This window comes from Sesamum indicum, linkage group LG14 (assembly GCF_000512975.1).
Source record: "Sesamum indicum cultivar Zhongzhi No. 13 linkage group LG14, S_indicum_v1.0, whole genome shotgun sequence".
Taxonomy (NCBI): domain Eukaryota; kingdom Viridiplantae; phylum Streptophyta; class Magnoliopsida; order Lamiales; family Pedaliaceae; genus Sesamum; species Sesamum indicum.
The window spans coordinates 616,035-633,661 of record NC_026158.1 but is presented as its reverse complement, the minus strand read 5'-3'; the positions used below and the strand labels follow the sequence as shown (position 1 = coordinate 633,661).

Here is a 17,627-nt window from a genome sequence, read left to right as displayed (position 1 = left end):
CGCGAGTATTGGGTACCTGAGAGTTCAAAGACCAAGTGGAAAGTATTGTGTAGGCATACCACCGAAGGTATAAATATATATATTTTTTTGTCGTATATGTCTAAACATACAAAATTATTCGACTGATTCGTCTTTATTTTTCGCAGCTATGCGGTGTAGATGGGAGCTGCGAGGCATTTACAAACCAAAAATGGGAAGGTGGACAATAACAAAATACGGAGGGGACCATACATGTATATTGAATCAAATGTCCCTTGAACACGGTAATTTAGATAGAGTATATGTTGCTTCTTTATTGTTAGGACATGTAAAATGCAACCCGTCGTACGGAATCAAGCATGTCATCCAGACTGTGAAAGACCATACCGGATACGATATAGCATATCAAAAGGCATGGTACAGTTTGAAAATGGCACGTGAGATGGTTTATGGCACATGGGAGAGCTCCGTTCAAAAGCTACCCAAATACTTGGGAGCTCTCCAAAAATATAATCCAGGAACGATTGTTGAATGGCAACATAAAGCCCGCGACACATCAACCGGTGCATATGTGATAGGGTACGTATTCTGGGCGTTCAAGCCGTGCATTGAAGGGTTCCAACACTGTCGCAACCTTATCAGTGTAGATGGGACCCATCTATACACAAAGTACAAGCACAAGATGTTGATTGCTGCTGCCATGGATGGAAATCAACAGGTACTTCCTCTTGCTTTTGCTGTTGTCGATGAAGAATCACTTTTATGAAAATGCCCCAACAACAACTAAACGATATTAAGATAAGATTGAATTCAGCAAAAAAGGAAAAAGAATAAAAAAATTACTTTCTCTTCTTCCTCCAGGCCTTCTTCTGTCCTCCAGTGGCACGCCTCTTGTGCATGGAATCCCGAGAAATACCTGTGCATCAATACCATCTACGTTACTCTCTCTCTCTCCATAATCACCAAAAAGATTCAAATGACCAGAACGTTTCAGACAAAGGAAGCCGGAAATTAAACTGAAATCATACCCATGATTGCCGGCGGTGGATTCTAGGGCTACGATTAATTGCAAGGCAGCAAGGGCGGTACTCCAGCAATGAAAGAAGACGAATGATGAGTTCGCTGAGGCTTTTAGATGCTCCGCTCAAAACCCTAGATCTCCCAAATTACCAATACACCCTCCAGATTTTAAACACTGTACCCCGAAGGCTATTTTTGCATTTCTTTTATCAGGACTCTATTGATGCCAAGCCCAACTACAAAGCCCAATTATGAAGTAGTAACCAAATGGGTTTAGCTGTGACCCAATAATTTGGGCCACTATTATGAGTATGGGCCGGCCAATTAAACTCCCATTTGTTCTTTTTTTTTTGTTACATTTTTTAAAATTTAATATAATTATAAATTATTTTTATTATTTAAAAAATCCATAAACATATAAATTTTGAAGAATTTGATGAAAATATCAACTTTATTTTAATTAATTTTCAAACACCCCTGTTTGAGATCCATAATTACAGTAAAACCTTTATAAATTAATAAACTCTCTAAAATAATAAAATCTTTCGGTCCTGACTTGGACCTTTGTAAAAAATCATCAAATTCGATAAGATAATAAGATAATAATTTTTTAAAATTTTTTCCTTTATAAATATTAGGTCACATTAAAACTCCAAATTAATAATTCATAAATATTATAATTATAAATATTATGGTAATTTGCTAAAATATAAAGTCTGTAATACTTTATGCATTTCATCATTCATCTATGATTTTGCGGTGACTTTTAGATGAGAAGACATGGTTGGGTGTCATGAATTATTTTATTTTCATATTGAGATTTATATAGTATATGTTTCATTCATCATGCATTAATATATTTACAACGAATTAATGTAAACATATATATTTAAGTAATTTCAATGAATTGATACATGCGTATATGAATATAATAGTTAATTGTATACAATGAATTGATATTATATACATGAATATATTTAATTAGTTACAAAGAATTGATTGATGTATGAATATAATCAATGAAACATATATGAATTCATTTATTTTCAATACATATGTACTAAAATTTGCTAAATTTAAAAAGTCTCTCTTTTAATTAATAAAATATTAATTTATTGATAAATTAATACCTCTCTAAATTAATAAAATTTCATGGTGCCAAAATTATTAATTTATAGAGGTTTTACTGTATTAATAATATATAATTTAAAACTAAAATTAAGAAATTATAAAAATATTTTTAATTTAAATTATTTAATAAGTTTGTTATATTTATAAATTTATAGTTATAAATTTGTCGTAAAAATTATTAGTAATTAGAAAATATTTGTTTTTTTAAATAAAACATAATGTTGGATGAAACCCATACGGAGGTTGAAGACTGAATAGTGAAGAGTTGCATTGCGGAAGAGCTAAGAGAGAAGAAGGAGAAATGAATACTGATATAACGGCGTCGGTGAAGCCGGAGTACCCGGTGATAGATCGGAATCCTCCTTTTACGAAGACCGTTGCCAATTTCAACACCCTTGACTACCTCCGCCTCACCACCATCACCGGCGTCTCCGTCGTCGTCGGTTACCTTTCCGGTACCCGCTGCTTTCCTCACATTGTCATAGCTCTGATTAGTTGATTCGATTTTTCATTTCGGAGAAATTTGGTCTATTGTTTGCTGAGGCTTTTTGGTGTTTTGATGAATGATTAGGGATTAAGCCGGGAATTAGGGGGCCGTCGATGGTGACGGGAGGTTTGATAGGGGTAATGGGAGGTTTCATGTACGCGTACCAGAATTCTGCCGGGAGACTCATGGGTTTTTTTCCCAATGAAGGCGAGGTTGCCAAGTACAAGAAGTGATTTTTTTTTTATTTTCTTTTTTGGCCCCGGAGTTTCTGTCTTTTCTTGCCTTCTTATTAATGCTTCATCGTGTTGGTATTTCTGGTGGAATTGATCCCTAAGAGGGATGATTCCTTGTTTAGGTTTTATTATGTTTAAATTTTCTGTAAGAAGCATCTCACCATGTTATTATGTTGCCTGACTAATCATATTCTTGACAGCAACTATCTTGACTTTAATCTTCTTGGTTGTGTTTGTGGATGGAACTAAGTTTGGTGTCATGCACTTTAGTTTGTTAAGAAGCATCATGTTATTATGTTGCCTGACTAATCATATTCTTGACAGCAACTATCTTGACTTTAATAATCTTCTTGGTTTGGTTGGTGGATGGAACTAAGTTTGGTGTCATGCACTTTAGTTTGTTTCAAGTCGAATTTCTCTCCTCTACTTATATTTATGTTTCTTGGATGGGGATTAGATGAATCTGTTGCCAATTATTCGCAGTGTTTCTCTGTAATTCATTCCACTGTCTTGTAACAATAACATTATGGGAATGAAGTTGTTTCTCCAAATCACCAATTGATGACCGATTTAAGATATCGAAGCCAACTCATTGCCAGATTTCAAGGTTGAACGCAGATGGATACCACACCTCCATGAATGATGTTTGGATTCTTTAATCAGGAAGTGAAACTCGAATCAGGAAGCACTCGACTTTACTTGGGCAATGTTGTGAGTCTCCTGTTTACTTTACCTATTCTTGCATAATTGAGCTTAGTTGTGGACAACACAATTGCTAAATAGCATTCATATTTGCTTACTCTGATCTCTGCAATGAACATAGGAAGGAAAAAAAAAAGATATCTCTATATAGTATTAGTTTATTACTTGTGATTGGTTGAAGCTGGAAAATTACTCTTGAGAGTGGATACATTCATGCAAGTACTTATGTGGAGTTTGCTTTACTTGAGGATGATAGCCTATCTTTGTTTCTTGAGATTTCTTGGTGTTTCAAAGTAGTTGCATGCTTCTGGAGTGTCCAAAATGGTTACTGATACTGGGCTTGTGCATGTTACAGAGCAATGTTTATACTGATTTGGCACAGGGAAGTGTATGGTGTGTAGATATTCAATCTCTGTTGAATTATTTCAGCAAACCCAAGATCATCTGATCTTTTAGTTGAACTTTAGTAGGTGATTTCCTAGCTTTTATGCAAAATATACACTGTAGTCGTGGAATACAAAATTCTTATTCAAATCAGATTTAACCGAACCAAATACATGACATAGCAAATATGATAGACTTGTCATCTGATCTGTTACTATGCAGCAATTACACATTAAATATATTGTACTTGGCGTAAAATTGGTTCAGATCTACCTAAATTCGATCTGATGAGCATTTTATGGGTGTACTAGTTTTCGACTTACTTATAATGATTAAATTGCTGCGTGATTCACTCGGCTCCCAGCCGACAGCCATTCCCTTTATTTTGGACAAGTTACTACAGACAATTAACATGACCCGAATTGGTGGATGGTGAATAAGATGAAGATTGATAGTCGTAGAGTGGAAATCCGCCAGTCCGACGCAGTTTTCATATTATTATGTACATTTGACTTTTGAGCTTCTAATGACTCGATTATCAACAGTTACGACATCATTACGGACTGCTGACGAAACATTAATTCCATCAAATATTTCATAGGAGGGCAAATAGTGGTTAAATATATGAATTATATATATTCCATCATTACGCAGTTTTGTATTATGAATTATATGAATTTGTGCTTTACTTACTAATAGTTTTTCTTTCTTATTCTTTTTCTCACTACTATATAATGCAAGGAGTGTTTGTAATTGATTTTGCTTTTATTACGAGAATAAGTTGTAAAGAACGTTGGAATTGTTTGAAACTGAAATTAAAAGTGAAAAAGGAATCGAAATATTAATGTTTACAATTTTATTTATAGAAGTTGGTTGAGAGTTGCTTATAACTTTTGATTTAAATCAATTTAATTTTAAGCAGTTCGAATATAAAAACTATAAAATAAAAATACTATTTTCAATAATAAGCTGATGAGTATTTACTTTTGATATTTGCAAATACGACATTGATACTCTAACTTTGTGAATTTCAGGTAGACGAGATATATTCCAATATTATTCAAGTAGGGTTATGAATTTTAGCATCAGAAAACAATGACATTTATCAAATTACTTTAATAATACCATTTTCGATTAAAATCTTATGAATTAATATTGGCAAAGAATTCATATTAAGTATTGTCATGAAACCCTTTTGGCCAAATAGAAAATAAGCTAACCAGTAATCATGAAATCAAAGGAAGTGAGAAATAGATGAGATATCATAATCAAGAATCTCACCTAATATTCTTATGTTCAAGAATTAAATCTTTCTTGCAAGCAACAACAATAATCTAATAGCATTAATGACAACAAAATTTAGAGTTAGGAGTCCAACGTTTGATCTCATCTCATGGTCAGGTTTTCTTTTTTCTACCCAAACGCGCATACACATCTGAAAGGTCAATAAAATAATAATAATTATACAAACATTATATGAAATTTTTAAATATATTACAAGAAGGAATTATATTTAATCATCATGTGCAGTCATTTTCTGTAATCATATTTCCCGTGTTAAATATAATTTTGAAAGGGACGGTTTTCTTATAATATATGGGAAATTTTTTAACATAATTAAAATGTATTAATATAATTTTTTTTTTTTAAAATGAAATGTTATTTTCATAGGATGCTCAAACTATATGCTAGGGCGCGTCTGTTTGGTTACGAGTAGGAAACACGCGCGGATGTGGCTTTACCAGCTCCTTGGCAAGCATGGGGAGCATTAGCGGTGGATTGAAGACCCACCTACACTTATAGATATGCGAGGGAATAAACAATGCCCAAATTATCTAAACTAGGAACAATATGTTTGCTGGATTTTCCATATTTTACGTTTCTTGATGTCTTGATATGGGGGCTCGCTGCTGGTTGGTGATTGAATTTTTGTTGGATGATGTTCTTGTTCTTGTTCTTGGTATTGCTTCTGAATGTTTGAGGTTTCAGATTTGTGTCCATTCTTTTTTTTTTTTGTGATTTCTTGGGTTATGCTGAGAGGCTTTCTTACTGATGAACTTGATTTTTGCCAAAGATATGATCTTTGTTTGCACACAGTACACACAGTTATGATGCCTGTTTCTTGGTTTTGTGATGCTTTGCAAGGATGGATGGATGGATTTGGGCAAACTGTTGAAGATTGAAAGGAGTGATTTTTGTAGGACTGACGTTAATTTGTTGATGGATTGAGATAGGATGAAGCAGAAATTTGGCCTTTCACTGCCCTTTTCTTGCTATTTCAGTTCAGTTGTGTTAACTGTCAAACTTGGTGTTGGAACCCCCTTTATTAATTCTTACGACATCAAAGAACTGCTATATTCAATCTGGTATTAAGTTGTATTTTGACCTGTGTGCCAGTCAAACTTATATGTTTATTAGTTAAGGTTGTGTTTTGGTTGGATAATCTGATGTTGTGATAGACTTCAGATTATTGAGCTCCCATTTTTGAACTGGTTCAAATCCAAATCATTTTCTCCAAATGTTAAGAGCTTCTTGATCATTCTTGTTTGTTCCCGTACAGGTTATGCCAGTTTGCAGTGAAAAAAGATGCCCGAATTAATGTTCCAGGCCTCATATTTCGGATGTTGGAGGGTCGAAGTTATAAATGCTGAAGGATATTAGTCATCCTGAGTGCTCAGTAGATTCATGTTCTCCTGATTTTTCCTTGATTTTCTTTGCCTCGTGTTAAATCTTCAAGCTAGTTTCGTCAAGAATGACATCTCAGAATCATGACAACATAGCTGGATCCGGTAGATTTGTCCACCAACCACTTGAGGAGCTGGAGTCCTATCTCTTAGATCCATCTTGCAATCTAGATCACTTCATTAGCTGTGACGGTGAGAGTCAGGGGATACAATTCCCAGCTGAAATATATGAACAGCGTTGTCGTGTTGATTCATCAATAGCAAGTGGCAGCTACTCATTTTATAATTCTCCTTCCGCTGTCAGTTTCTCATCTAATGTGAGTTCCAGTACTCAACCAGATTGTGTATCAGATACAAACAATTCTATTCACGATACCCGTCTTTCTGTAAGCAGGGCTTGCTCATTAGACTGCGAAAATGACCTGGAAAACAAGTTAGGAGAACTAAGACCTTTGCAGCCTATTCTTGGGCCCGACTCTCGGGGAGTGGGTGCAGGTAGTCAATTCTCAATCGAGCCACAGTTGTCAAAAGAAGCAATGGACATAATCCAATGCAAGAACTTAAAGGAGATGCTTGTTGCTTGTGCAAAATCTGTGGCAGATAATGACCTGTTCACTTCGGAGCTCTTTATGTCTGAATTACGGTTAATGGTTTCAGTTTGTGGGGAACCATTGCAGCGGTTAGGAGCTTATATGTTAGAGGGTTTGGTTGCTAGATTGTCATCCTCAGGGAGCTCCATCTATAAAGCCTTAAGATGCAAAGAGCCTACCAGCCCCGAGCTCCTATCCTACATGCATTTACTTTATGAGATCTGTCCGTATTTCAAGTTTGGCTATTTGTCGGCAAATGGGGCCATTGCTGAGGCCATGAAAAACGAAACCAGGATACATATAATAGATTTTCAGATTGCTCAGGGTAGCCAATGGATCACTCTTATCCAAGCTCTTGCCACTCGGCCTGGTGGGCCACCACAAATGCGCATCACCGGTGTAGATGATCCCGTGTCAGCTTACGCCCGAGGAGGTGGTCTTGAAATTGTGGGCCAGAGGCTATCTAGGCTCGCAAAATCATGTGGAGTACCATTTGAGTTTCATGGTTTGGCCATTTCTGGTTGTGATCTTGAAAGAAAACACCTCAAGATTCAGGCAGGGGAAGCTCTAGTGGTGAACTTTGCGATGATGCTGCACCACATGCCAGATGAGAGTGTCAGCATTGAGAATCACCGGGATAGACTCTTGAGGATGGTCAAAAACTTGTCTCCCAAGGTTGTTACTCTAGTTGAGCAAGAATCAAACACCAATACTGCTCCTTTTGTCCTACGTTTCATCGAGACACTTGAGTATTACCTCGCCATATTTGAATCAATAGACGTCGCCTTATCCAGGGAGAACAAGGAACGGATAAACGTTGAACAGCATTGTCTGGCTCGGGATATTGTGAATGTGATAGCTTGTGAAGGGCCAGAGAGAGTGGAACGTCATGAGCTTCTTGAAAAGTGGAGACGACGATTTGCTATGGCTGGGTTCTCCCCATTTCCCTTGAGTTCATTTGTGAACTCTACGATCAAGAATCTGCTGAAGAACTACTCTGGGAGCTATAGACTTGTGGAGGGGGATGGGTGTCTCTATCTTGGCTGGATGAATCGAAATTTAGTTGCCTCCTGCGCATGGATATAGTTCCTATATATGCTTCATGTTCTCAGGCTAAGTCAAATTTTGAGATTTTATGTAACATCGACAATCTTGGTTTTTGTGTTTTCTCTAATAATATGCAGCACTTGTGCTTTTCACAAATCTAGGAGAGAGATCAATACATAAAACACGCTGAGGATATTACTTGCCGTTGTATAGATTGTAGCAGTATTTCTTGTTGCCCATTTTCCTTACATGATTGTCTGCTAGTCATCTGTTTTTGTAAAATGAAACGAAAATATAACACCGAGGTTGGGGGAACAATGGTTAGACGGATATATAGGAGGATTGTCAAAGCTATGACCTTCAACATGATTTTCTCTACTCTCATGCAGATTTAAGCCACCGCCTACATTTACATAGCAGGCAGGGACTTCATGCTGAGATTATTTCGGGCAATTTGCGTGGGGGCAGCTTCAGCATCCAAATCCTGCACCTGCTCATTAGTTCGCTTTTCAGCAACACCACTAATTCCGATGCCAAAATCAAGGCTAATTGAGCTACTCTCTTCTGTCCCATTCTTGGATGTTCGACTATATGTTGCAGTCGTAGCAAATCCACTGTTGCTGCTCTTAGCAGTTGGGACATCATGCTTCCTCACCGGGCATCCCATGTTTGTGCACTTGTAATAGCTCCTGGAGTTTCAGATTCAACAGATAAGGAGGAGCATAATTGAAGGTTTGATTACAGTTTGCAGTTTGTAGAATAAATTGAAGCCTATGTTTATATATCTTCCTGAGGAAAATTATTCTATATCATGGTTTAATTAGTTTAAATGATTCAGGCAACAGCTATTTTGAGCATGGTCTCCATATTAATTAGGGATCTAGTCAACTGTCGTACCTTGGCTGACGAAAAGGTAAAGAAATATAAGGTGTTAGGTCGTACCAACACTATAACTGGTTTATTCGTTTATACATGTGTTATTCTCAACTCACAAGAATCAAGTATGATCCTAGCCTTAACCGAAAAATCTCCCTTTCGCAACTTCGCCAGGTAATTTCAATTGTTTTCAAGTTTATTTAGTTTTCAATTACTTCTTTTTTTATCATCAATCTCCCCCATTATTTTTTTTTTCTTAAAAAAATCAACTTAAAATCAGTCTCTGTGGATCGACCCTACTTCCACTTTCACAAGTGTAACAGGAATTATTTTTGTTGTCTCGACACCCATCACAAGAAAATTTCCACTAAACCTAAACGGACGTAATTCATTAAGCTCCATTAATCAGAGTGAAATTGAATATTCTCCAAGCGAACGCTTAGCTTAACGTTAAAGAGAAATCATTGACAAAACATCAAATCTCAACGTAAAACAATAATTGCGGAAAACATAACACATTTGAGCACGGGGCAACTGCATATCTTACTGCGAGATACTTCCAACATCAACCCTTAATAACTTAACCATCATAAACCCTGGAGTTTCAATGTATTCTTCAACTGGCAAATTCATTGAGCTAACAAACAGTGCGCTCACTAGCTACTGAAGCAAATAGCACTGACCAAGGCTAAAGGAGGAACAAAATGTGACCTTATGGAGACGGGGGGTTTCGAGGGACGACGTCGGAATGAGCCACGAGACTTTCGGGATCTTCGCCGGCGACATGAGCTTATAATAAAGAATATTATTAATTATAACAAATTTTATGGGAAGTCGTAAATTTCTAAAATAGAAATTGTCGTGAGAAAAAAATCAAAACGCCGTCTTTCAGTAGAATACCAAAAGTAACCTTAGGTGGGGGTTTGTTTTCCCTAATCCGTAAACAATTAAGGAAAAATTTCACCTGATAAGAGTCAAAAGCGATAAAACCTCATTATAAATACATCAGCGCTCCGCCATTTGTCTCTTCCCATTCCTTTTGCTTCGTCTGACCTCTGTACAGAATACCGCCGTCTGTCTTTCTTCATCTACCCGACTGGAAATCCCGCTCCAAGGCAGCCATTGTACGGTAAAATCTCGTTTATTTCGTTGCTCTTGTTGTGAGCGCGCCAGTGAATTTGTTCAATTTCGTTACATTACGTGGAATAGTGTTGGAGCGATTGTTTCCCATGAGAATTGATGAGATGGGAAAGAGATGTGTGTTTTGAGTTTTTGCGATTCGTAATTGTGGGAGAATTGTGAGTTTCTTGATGATATAATGAGGTAAGGACTGTTTTGAGAGAAAATTCTGATTTTTTTTTTTAAAAGTTGTTTTGTTTTTATTAATTTGTTTATCTGCAAATACTGAAGATTTAACTTACTTCAGCTATCTGGGCTGCAATATGTGAAACCAACTTTTTAATTCAAAGTATAGAGTATGATTTATGGGGATTTGCAATGGTTACACTGTTTCAATTTATTCGTTGCTTGTTTGTGAAGCAAAAATTTATCTCAATGCAGGAGCATGTTTTTGAGTAATTCAATTGAATTTATTTGAAATCTTTGATTGCAGATGCCTAGCATGGGTTCTGACATGGGAGATCGTGATAGGGAGCTGTTTGTGGAAGTTGATCCAACTGGTAGGTATGGCCGGTATAGTGAGCTTCTCGGGTCGGGGGCTGTAAAGAAAGTGTATAGGGCCTTCGACCAAGAAGAAGGAATTGAGGTGGCATGGAACCAAGTTAAGTTACGGAACTTAAGCGACGATGAAACCATGATCAACCGGTTGTATTCAGAGGTTCGGTTGCTGGGGAGTTTAAAAAACAAGAATATTATCGCATTGTACTCAGTATGGAGGGATGAGGAGAGGAACACTCTGAATTTCATTACTGAGGTTTGTACATCAGGGAATTTGAGGGAATACAGGAAGAAGCATAGGCAGGTTTCAATGAAGGCTTTGAAGAAGTGGTCCAGGCAGATTCTCAAGGGCTTGGACTATTTGCACACTAATGACCCCTGTGTGATTCATAGGGATCTCAATTGTAGCAATATTTTCATCAATGGCAATATTGGTCAGGTGAGCATATTAAACAGCTTTCTTTCTGTCTTGTTCTTTCTTTCTTTTCACACTTTGGATAGCTGAATTTTCCTGTGACTGAGTTGAGTGGTCGCTGAAACATATACAACAATTGATCAACCGCACAAGAATGAGATAAATATAGCATTAGTATAATTTGATCACCTGATACAGTGAAATTAGGCTTGCTGGTAAATTTAGTTTCCTCTTCAAGTTTTTCCTACTTTGCCACTAGCAATCATTCAATTGTGATTCACAAAGTTAGTTTTCTTTGTAGCCCAATTAAATTACATGTTTGAGTTTCTACTCATGTAGGTGAAGATCGGTGATTTGGGATTGGCAGCAACAGTGGGGAAAAATCACTCAGCCCATTCGGTGCTCGGAACACCAGAATTCATGGCACCTGAGTTATATGATGAGGACTACACGGAGATGATTGACATATATTCGTTCGGTATGTGCTTGCTGGAGATGGTGACTCTCGAGTTACCCTACAGTGAATGTGACAATGTTGTCAAGATATATAAAAAGGTGACTTCTGGGGTGAGACCTCAAGCCATGAACAAGGTTAAGGACCCTGAGGTGAAAGCATTCATCGAGAAGTGTCTTGCTCAGCCAAGGGCTAGACCATCAGCCGCTGATCTCCTCAAAGACCCGTTTTTTGACAGTATTCTTGATGACGACGATGAAAATGGTGATAATAGTATAAGCTAACAGTGGCAGTTGAAAATTTCGTTAGGTTGTGTGTGTTGTCAGTTAGTTCTTCTCATTCCTGCCACTGAATTTTGAAAGGGTGCTGCGAATGGTGTTTTTGAAATTTGATGGTATCCCTAGTATTCTTTTGTTGATTGGTTTTGGCAAACTACCCCAAACGTAAGAAGGAGATGATGTGGGGAAGGTTTGCTCTGTGCTGGTGGTTTGTGTAAATAGAGTTTGAATTCATAAGGCATTCAGCATTTGGGAAAAAGATCTGAATTGTATATTGTGGATAATCTTGTCTTATCCTGACATTTTCTTCAAATTTGATTGTCATCACCATGAAGAAAAAAGTATTAAGAGGTTGATGATGATCTATGCTACTTTGGTTATCCACTTATCCTGGTCGATATTGACTTTAACCTTCTTGCTTTGCACCATAATTACTCGTTCCGCGCCTCTCTCTCACGCCCACCAACTCCGAAATGTTAATCCCGACTGGATTTAGCTCAACTCAAATTCTACACATAACAAGTGAATTGCACCTTCTACAAACGGAAGATATCTGCATAAACTACCCACTTTCATGTGGTCATCATAAATCTGAAAAAGAGAGAAAAATAAACTAATAAAACCAAAGAGGAAAAGAAAAAAAAAAACACGCACACACACATAGTGAAGTGAAAGCGTGTCGGGAATGTAGTAATTTAGACAGAAAGAGAAACAAGGTTTCACTTTACAAGGTGGGTTGTTGGCGGTTGGTTGAGCGTGAAGAGGAAGACATGCATAACGTGCGCTGGAAGTGGGCTGTTCCTTTAATCTTAAAATCAAAAGCAACAGCAGCAGTTGTCAAAGTTTGTTCGCCGCCGCGTTGTGGGCCTCAAGTGTTTGTTGGCGGGTTTGTGATTGCGAGTGCGAGTGTGAGTGTGCGCCCAATTGTTGATTGTTTGTTCCCTTCCTTTTGCTTTCCGGAGCCGTTGAAAAAGCAAAAGCTACGCCATCTTTTGGTGGCCACTTGAGCCAGCGGTGCCGGTAAATGCTTGCCCACTTGCCCGGAAACCATAATACCAAATCGCAACTACTATTTATAATAACTCCCATGATGTGCAACATACCTCGATTCGCTATGGGCACCGTTCGTTCTTGAAAATAAGATATTTAAAATAGAAAAATATCAGACGTTTAGTAATCATCTTTCAAAAAATAAGGAATGACTCCAATTCCCATACAATCTCATGTGGTGTGAGTCCCACTTAGATAAGTCGTAACTCAAAAACTCATACACAGATCCAATCTCTATACGTTAGTAGCGGTTTTTAGTTTGATATTTTTTACTATTGACTCACCTCAATGCTTAAAAGTGAGTAATTTAGTAAAAAAAAAAATATTGTGAGAGCTTCATAGTTTGTTCTATTTTTTTTTATTTGTGACAAAAAACCGACATAATTACTTGAACTATAAAAATATATATATATATATATATTATATATAATATGTATATATGAATGCATACACCTCTTCATATTCTTTTTTAATACCCATTATGTTATACACCCTTTTGTATCCCCCATTATAATTTGTAATTATAATGATTTATGGTGTATTCTGTAACCACATTTTTTGTGGTCTATAAATACCACCATGTTTTTCATTTGTAAAGAGATTTTGAGAGTGAATAAGAAAGTTTGTTGGAGAAATACATATATTATTTCTTTATATTCTATTAAGAGTGATAGACCAATAAACTTAGAATTTCTCTAAGTTTATAACACGTTATCAGTACGACGTTACGTTACGATCGATCAAGGTAAAATGTTAATTTTATTAGTATAATTTTTATTCTTTGTTTGTTTACCTCTACAATATCTTAGTTACTTTTATTCTTGAATATTTCATAATGAAATATGAGTAATTATATTATATATTTCAATGTCTCCTGAAGTAGACATATATATATATATTTATATATATTAATTCTCGATTTCATCTCCTGAAGTGGATGTGATATTGCCTCCAGAAGTAGGCTTATAATTCTTGATTTTATCCCCTGAAGTGGATATGTTCTATAAAATTTCATTGCTTCCTGAAGTAAGTAATGAGTTAAAATCATCTCCAGTAGTAGGTGAAATATTTTGTACCAATTATGTGCAATATCATCCCTGAAGTGATGATAAGTATATGTTTAATTTTCTCACCACTTGAAGTGTTTTGAGATAATGGCTTGATCAAGAAGCCCGATGCTTCTTCATTTATTTATTTGATTTGTGATAATTTTTTGATAACATAGTTTTGTTTCATATGCCCATGTATGTATTTTACATGTTTTGCTAGTATATGCAACAAAATTTTTTCATATGCCCATGTATGTATTTTACATGTTTTGCTAGTATATGCAACAAAATTTATTTGTTAAGAAAATAATTTTGGCATGAATACCATTTAATTGCTATTTATAACATTATAAGAGTTAAGCCAAACTTAAATATATTTAATTTCATGTATGCATGTCATAATAATTCAGGTAACTTATATGTAACTTAATGTTAGTAATGTTTCATGTCATTTTTACTTTATATCATATGTAATACATATTATTTTACTTTTATGTATATGTTGAATATTATGCTAAAAGTGCATATTAAACTTGTTGTAGCTTAATGGCCAATCTCACAAAATTGGATTTCGTTTCGTTGCTCGTTTCTGGAAAAAACTACCTATCATGGGTTCTTGATGCCGAACTACATTTGGCAGGTAGCAAATTGGGAGAAACAATAAAAGAAAATATTGTTGCTTCTGAGCAAGACTGGGCTAAAGCAATGATTTTGCTTCGTCATCATCTTCATGAGAGCCTGAAGTCTCAATATTTAACAGTCAAAAGTCCTTTTCAACTCTGGAAGAGTTTAAAGGATAGATTTGACCATCAAAAGACTGTAATCTTACCACGTGCAAGATATGAGTGGATACAATTGCGACTGCAAGATTTCAAAACGATTGCTGAATATAATTCTGAAATGTTTCGAATTGTATCAAAGTTGAGGTTATGTGGAGAAGATGTGACGGATGAACAAATGTTGGGAAAAAACATTTTCTACTTTTCATGCATCCAACCTTGTACTCCTGCAGCAGTACAGGGAACGTGGGTTTCGACATTATTGAGGATTTCGACATGCTTGTTAATTAGATTTATCCCAAATGTTATTAGTATGTTTCCAGTATTTAGTTATGTTTACTTTCATTTGTAGGATATTTCTTTTATCGAGTAATGCTTTTATATTTTATGAATGAAGTGTTTCTTTTACTTATTATATGTCTATTTCATTTATATAGAATGGATCAAGCCATTACAAATCTCAATGACAAGAAACATTGTCTTGTTGATAGTGCCACTACGCATACAATTTTGAGAAACAAGAAATTTTTCTCAAACTTGATAATGACAAGAACAAATGTGAGTACTATTTCAGGAGTTAGTAATCTTATTGAAGGCTCCGGAAGAGCTACAATCTTGTTACCTGAAGGAACATGATTACATATCAATGATGCCTTATATTCGAGTAAATCACAAAGGAACTTATTGAGTTTCAAGGATATTCGACAAAATGGTTTTCATATTGAAACCATGAATGAAAATGGTATCGAATATCTGTACCTTACAACATATAAAACTGGCCAGAAGCAAGTTTTAGAAAGAATGAGAACATATAGTTCTGGTTTATATGGCACATTGATAAGCTCCGTTGAAACACATAGTATCACTAACCCGAAGTTAGTTGATCAAAGTATTTTTACTTTGTGGCATGATAGACTTGGTCACCCAGGTAAAACAATGATGTATAGGATCATTGAAAATTCACATGGATACCCACTAAAGGACCTGAAGTTCCTTGTTAAAAGCGATTTCATATGTTCGGCTTATTCTCTTGGAAAACTAATTACAAAGCCATCTATGACAAAAGTGAATGTAGAATCTCCTATGTTTCTTGAACGAATTCAAGGAGACATATGCGGGCCAATAACACCGTCATGTGGGCCATTTAAATACTTTATGGTGTTGATTGACGCATCAACACGTTGGTCATATGTAAGCTTGTTTTCAACACGAAATGTTGCTTTTGCAAGACTGTTAGCCCAAATTATTAAATTGAGGGCTCATTTTCCTGATTATCCTATTAAAAGGATAAGGCTAGATAATGCGGGAAAATTTACTTCTAAATCCTTCAATGATTATTGTCAATCAATTGGGATAGTTGTAGAGCATCCAGTTGCTCATGTACATACTCAAAACGGCCTGGCAGAGTCGTTAATTAAGCGGTTACAATTAATAGCTAGACCCTTATTGATGAGGTCAAAATTGCCTTCATCGGCATGAGGGCATGCAATTTTGCATGCAGCGGCTCTAATTCGTCTCAGACCTACCGCTTACCATAAATTTTCTCCATTACAATTGGTCTCCGGAAGAGAACCAAATATATCTCATTTAAAGGTGTTTGGTTGTGCGGTGTATGTCCCGATACCCCCTCCTCAACGAACTAAAATGGGGCCACAACGGAGACTGGGAATATATGTTGGTTTTGAATCTCCCTCAATTATTAAGTACCTTGAACCAATGACCGGTGATCAATTCACTGCTAGGTACTTGGATTGTCAATTTAATGAGACAGTAATCCCGGCATTAGGGGGAGTAGATAAGGAGATTAAAAGGAAAGATATTGCATGAAATGCAACATCTATGTCTTTTATGGATCCACGGACAAATGATAGTGAACTTGAAGTTCAACTGATCATACATTTGCAAAGTGTTGCAAATAGGCTACCAGAAGCGTTGATAGATACCAAAAAGGTCACAAAATCACATATTCCGGCTGAAAATGTTCCAACTCGTTTAGAAGTCCCTGAAGCGATTCTTAATAAATCAAATGCATTCTGAGTCACGAATACGCCGGAAGCGTGGTAGACCACTTGGCTCTAAAGATGCAAAACCTCGAAAGAGAAAGGTTCATATCGTCTCAGTTAATCATGATATGAATGTGACCACTAGTGTCTCTAAGGATAAAATCCCTGAAGCGGTTTTATCTGAAGACTCTAAAAGTAATGAGCAAGAACTCGAGGACAGTTATGAGATGTCTATTAATTATGCTCATAACAGTTTAGGTTGGTATCGTAAAGAAATTGAAATGAATGATATTTTTGCCTATTCTGTAACCATCCAAATCATGGATGAAGATGAAAATGATCCTCAAACTATGGAGGAATGTAGACATTGAAATGATTGGAAAAGTTGGAAAAAGGCCATACAAGATGAGCTAGACTCGCTAAATAAGTGAGAAGTATTTGGACCTATAACTCCAACACCAAAAGGTGTCAAACCCGTTGGTTATAAGTGGATGTTCATATGCAAGAGAAATGAACGAAAATGAAGTTGTAAGGTACAAAGCTAGACTTGTGGCCCAAGGCTTTACTCAAAAGCCCGGAATTGATTTTACTAAAACATATTCACCTGTAGTGGATGGACACTTAGATTTTTAATCAGTTTATCAGTAATTGAACAACTACAAATGCAGCCCATGGATGTGGTAACTGCATATCTGTATGGGTCATTAGATACAGATATCTTTATGAGAATCCCTGAAGGATTAAAATTGCCTGAAGCATTACAGTCAAAGTCTCATCATATGTACTCCA

At 36.2% G+C, this 17,627-nt stretch overlaps 4 protein-coding genes across 9 annotated transcripts; all 4 read left to right on the top strand.

The window, feature by feature from the left end:
- On the top strand, positions 7–745 carry LOC105176632. The gene is made up of 2 exons (XM_011099505.2): positions 7–67; positions 147–745. The coding sequence occupies exon 2, from the start codon at positions 149–151 to the stop codon at positions 743–745; it is 597 nt and encodes a 198-aa protein (XP_011097807.1). The 5' UTR covers positions 7–67; positions 147–148.
- On the top strand, positions 2,361–3,099 carry LOC105176619. Its single transcript, XM_011099493.2, has 2 exons — positions 2,361–2,585; positions 2,702–3,099. The coding sequence occupies exons 1-2, from the start codon at positions 2,432–2,434 to the stop codon at positions 2,848–2,850; spliced, it is 303 nt and encodes a 100-aa protein (XP_011097795.1). The 5' UTR covers positions 2,361–2,431; the 3' UTR covers positions 2,851–3,099.
- LOC105176617 (scarecrow-like transcription factor PAT1) lies at positions 5,635–9,126 on the top strand. 4 transcript variants are annotated; one of them, XM_011099489.2, is made up of 2 exons: positions 5,635–5,849; positions 6,497–9,126. In XM_011099489.2, the coding sequence occupies exon 2, from the start codon at positions 6,689–6,691 to the stop codon at positions 8,294–8,296; it is 1,608 nt and encodes a 535-aa protein (XP_011097791.1). In that variant the 5' UTR covers positions 5,635–5,849; positions 6,497–6,688; the 3' UTR covers positions 8,297–9,126. The 4 variants fall into 4 exon arrangements, with proteins under 4 accessions (XP_011097791.1, XP_011097792.1, XP_011097793.1 ...); XM_011099490.2 differs by having other exon boundaries at positions 5,635–5,896; XM_011099491.2 differs by lacking the exon at positions 5,635–5,849 and adding an exon at positions 5,908–6,302.
- On the top strand, positions 10,106–12,367 carry LOC105176616 (probable serine/threonine-protein kinase WNK11). Of its 3 annotated transcripts, none has more exons than XM_011099487.2 (3): positions 10,106–10,257; positions 10,746–11,249; positions 11,565–12,367. In XM_011099487.2, the coding sequence occupies exons 2-3, from the start codon at positions 10,746–10,748 to the stop codon at positions 11,961–11,963; spliced, it is 903 nt and encodes a 300-aa protein (XP_011097789.1). In that variant the 5' UTR covers positions 10,106–10,257; the 3' UTR covers positions 11,964–12,367. The 3 variants fall into 3 exon arrangements, with proteins under 3 accessions (XP_011097789.1, XP_011097788.1, XP_011097790.1); XM_011099486.2 differs by having other exon boundaries at positions 10,107–10,262; XM_011099488.2 differs by lacking the exon at positions 10,106–10,257 and adding an exon at positions 10,269–10,456.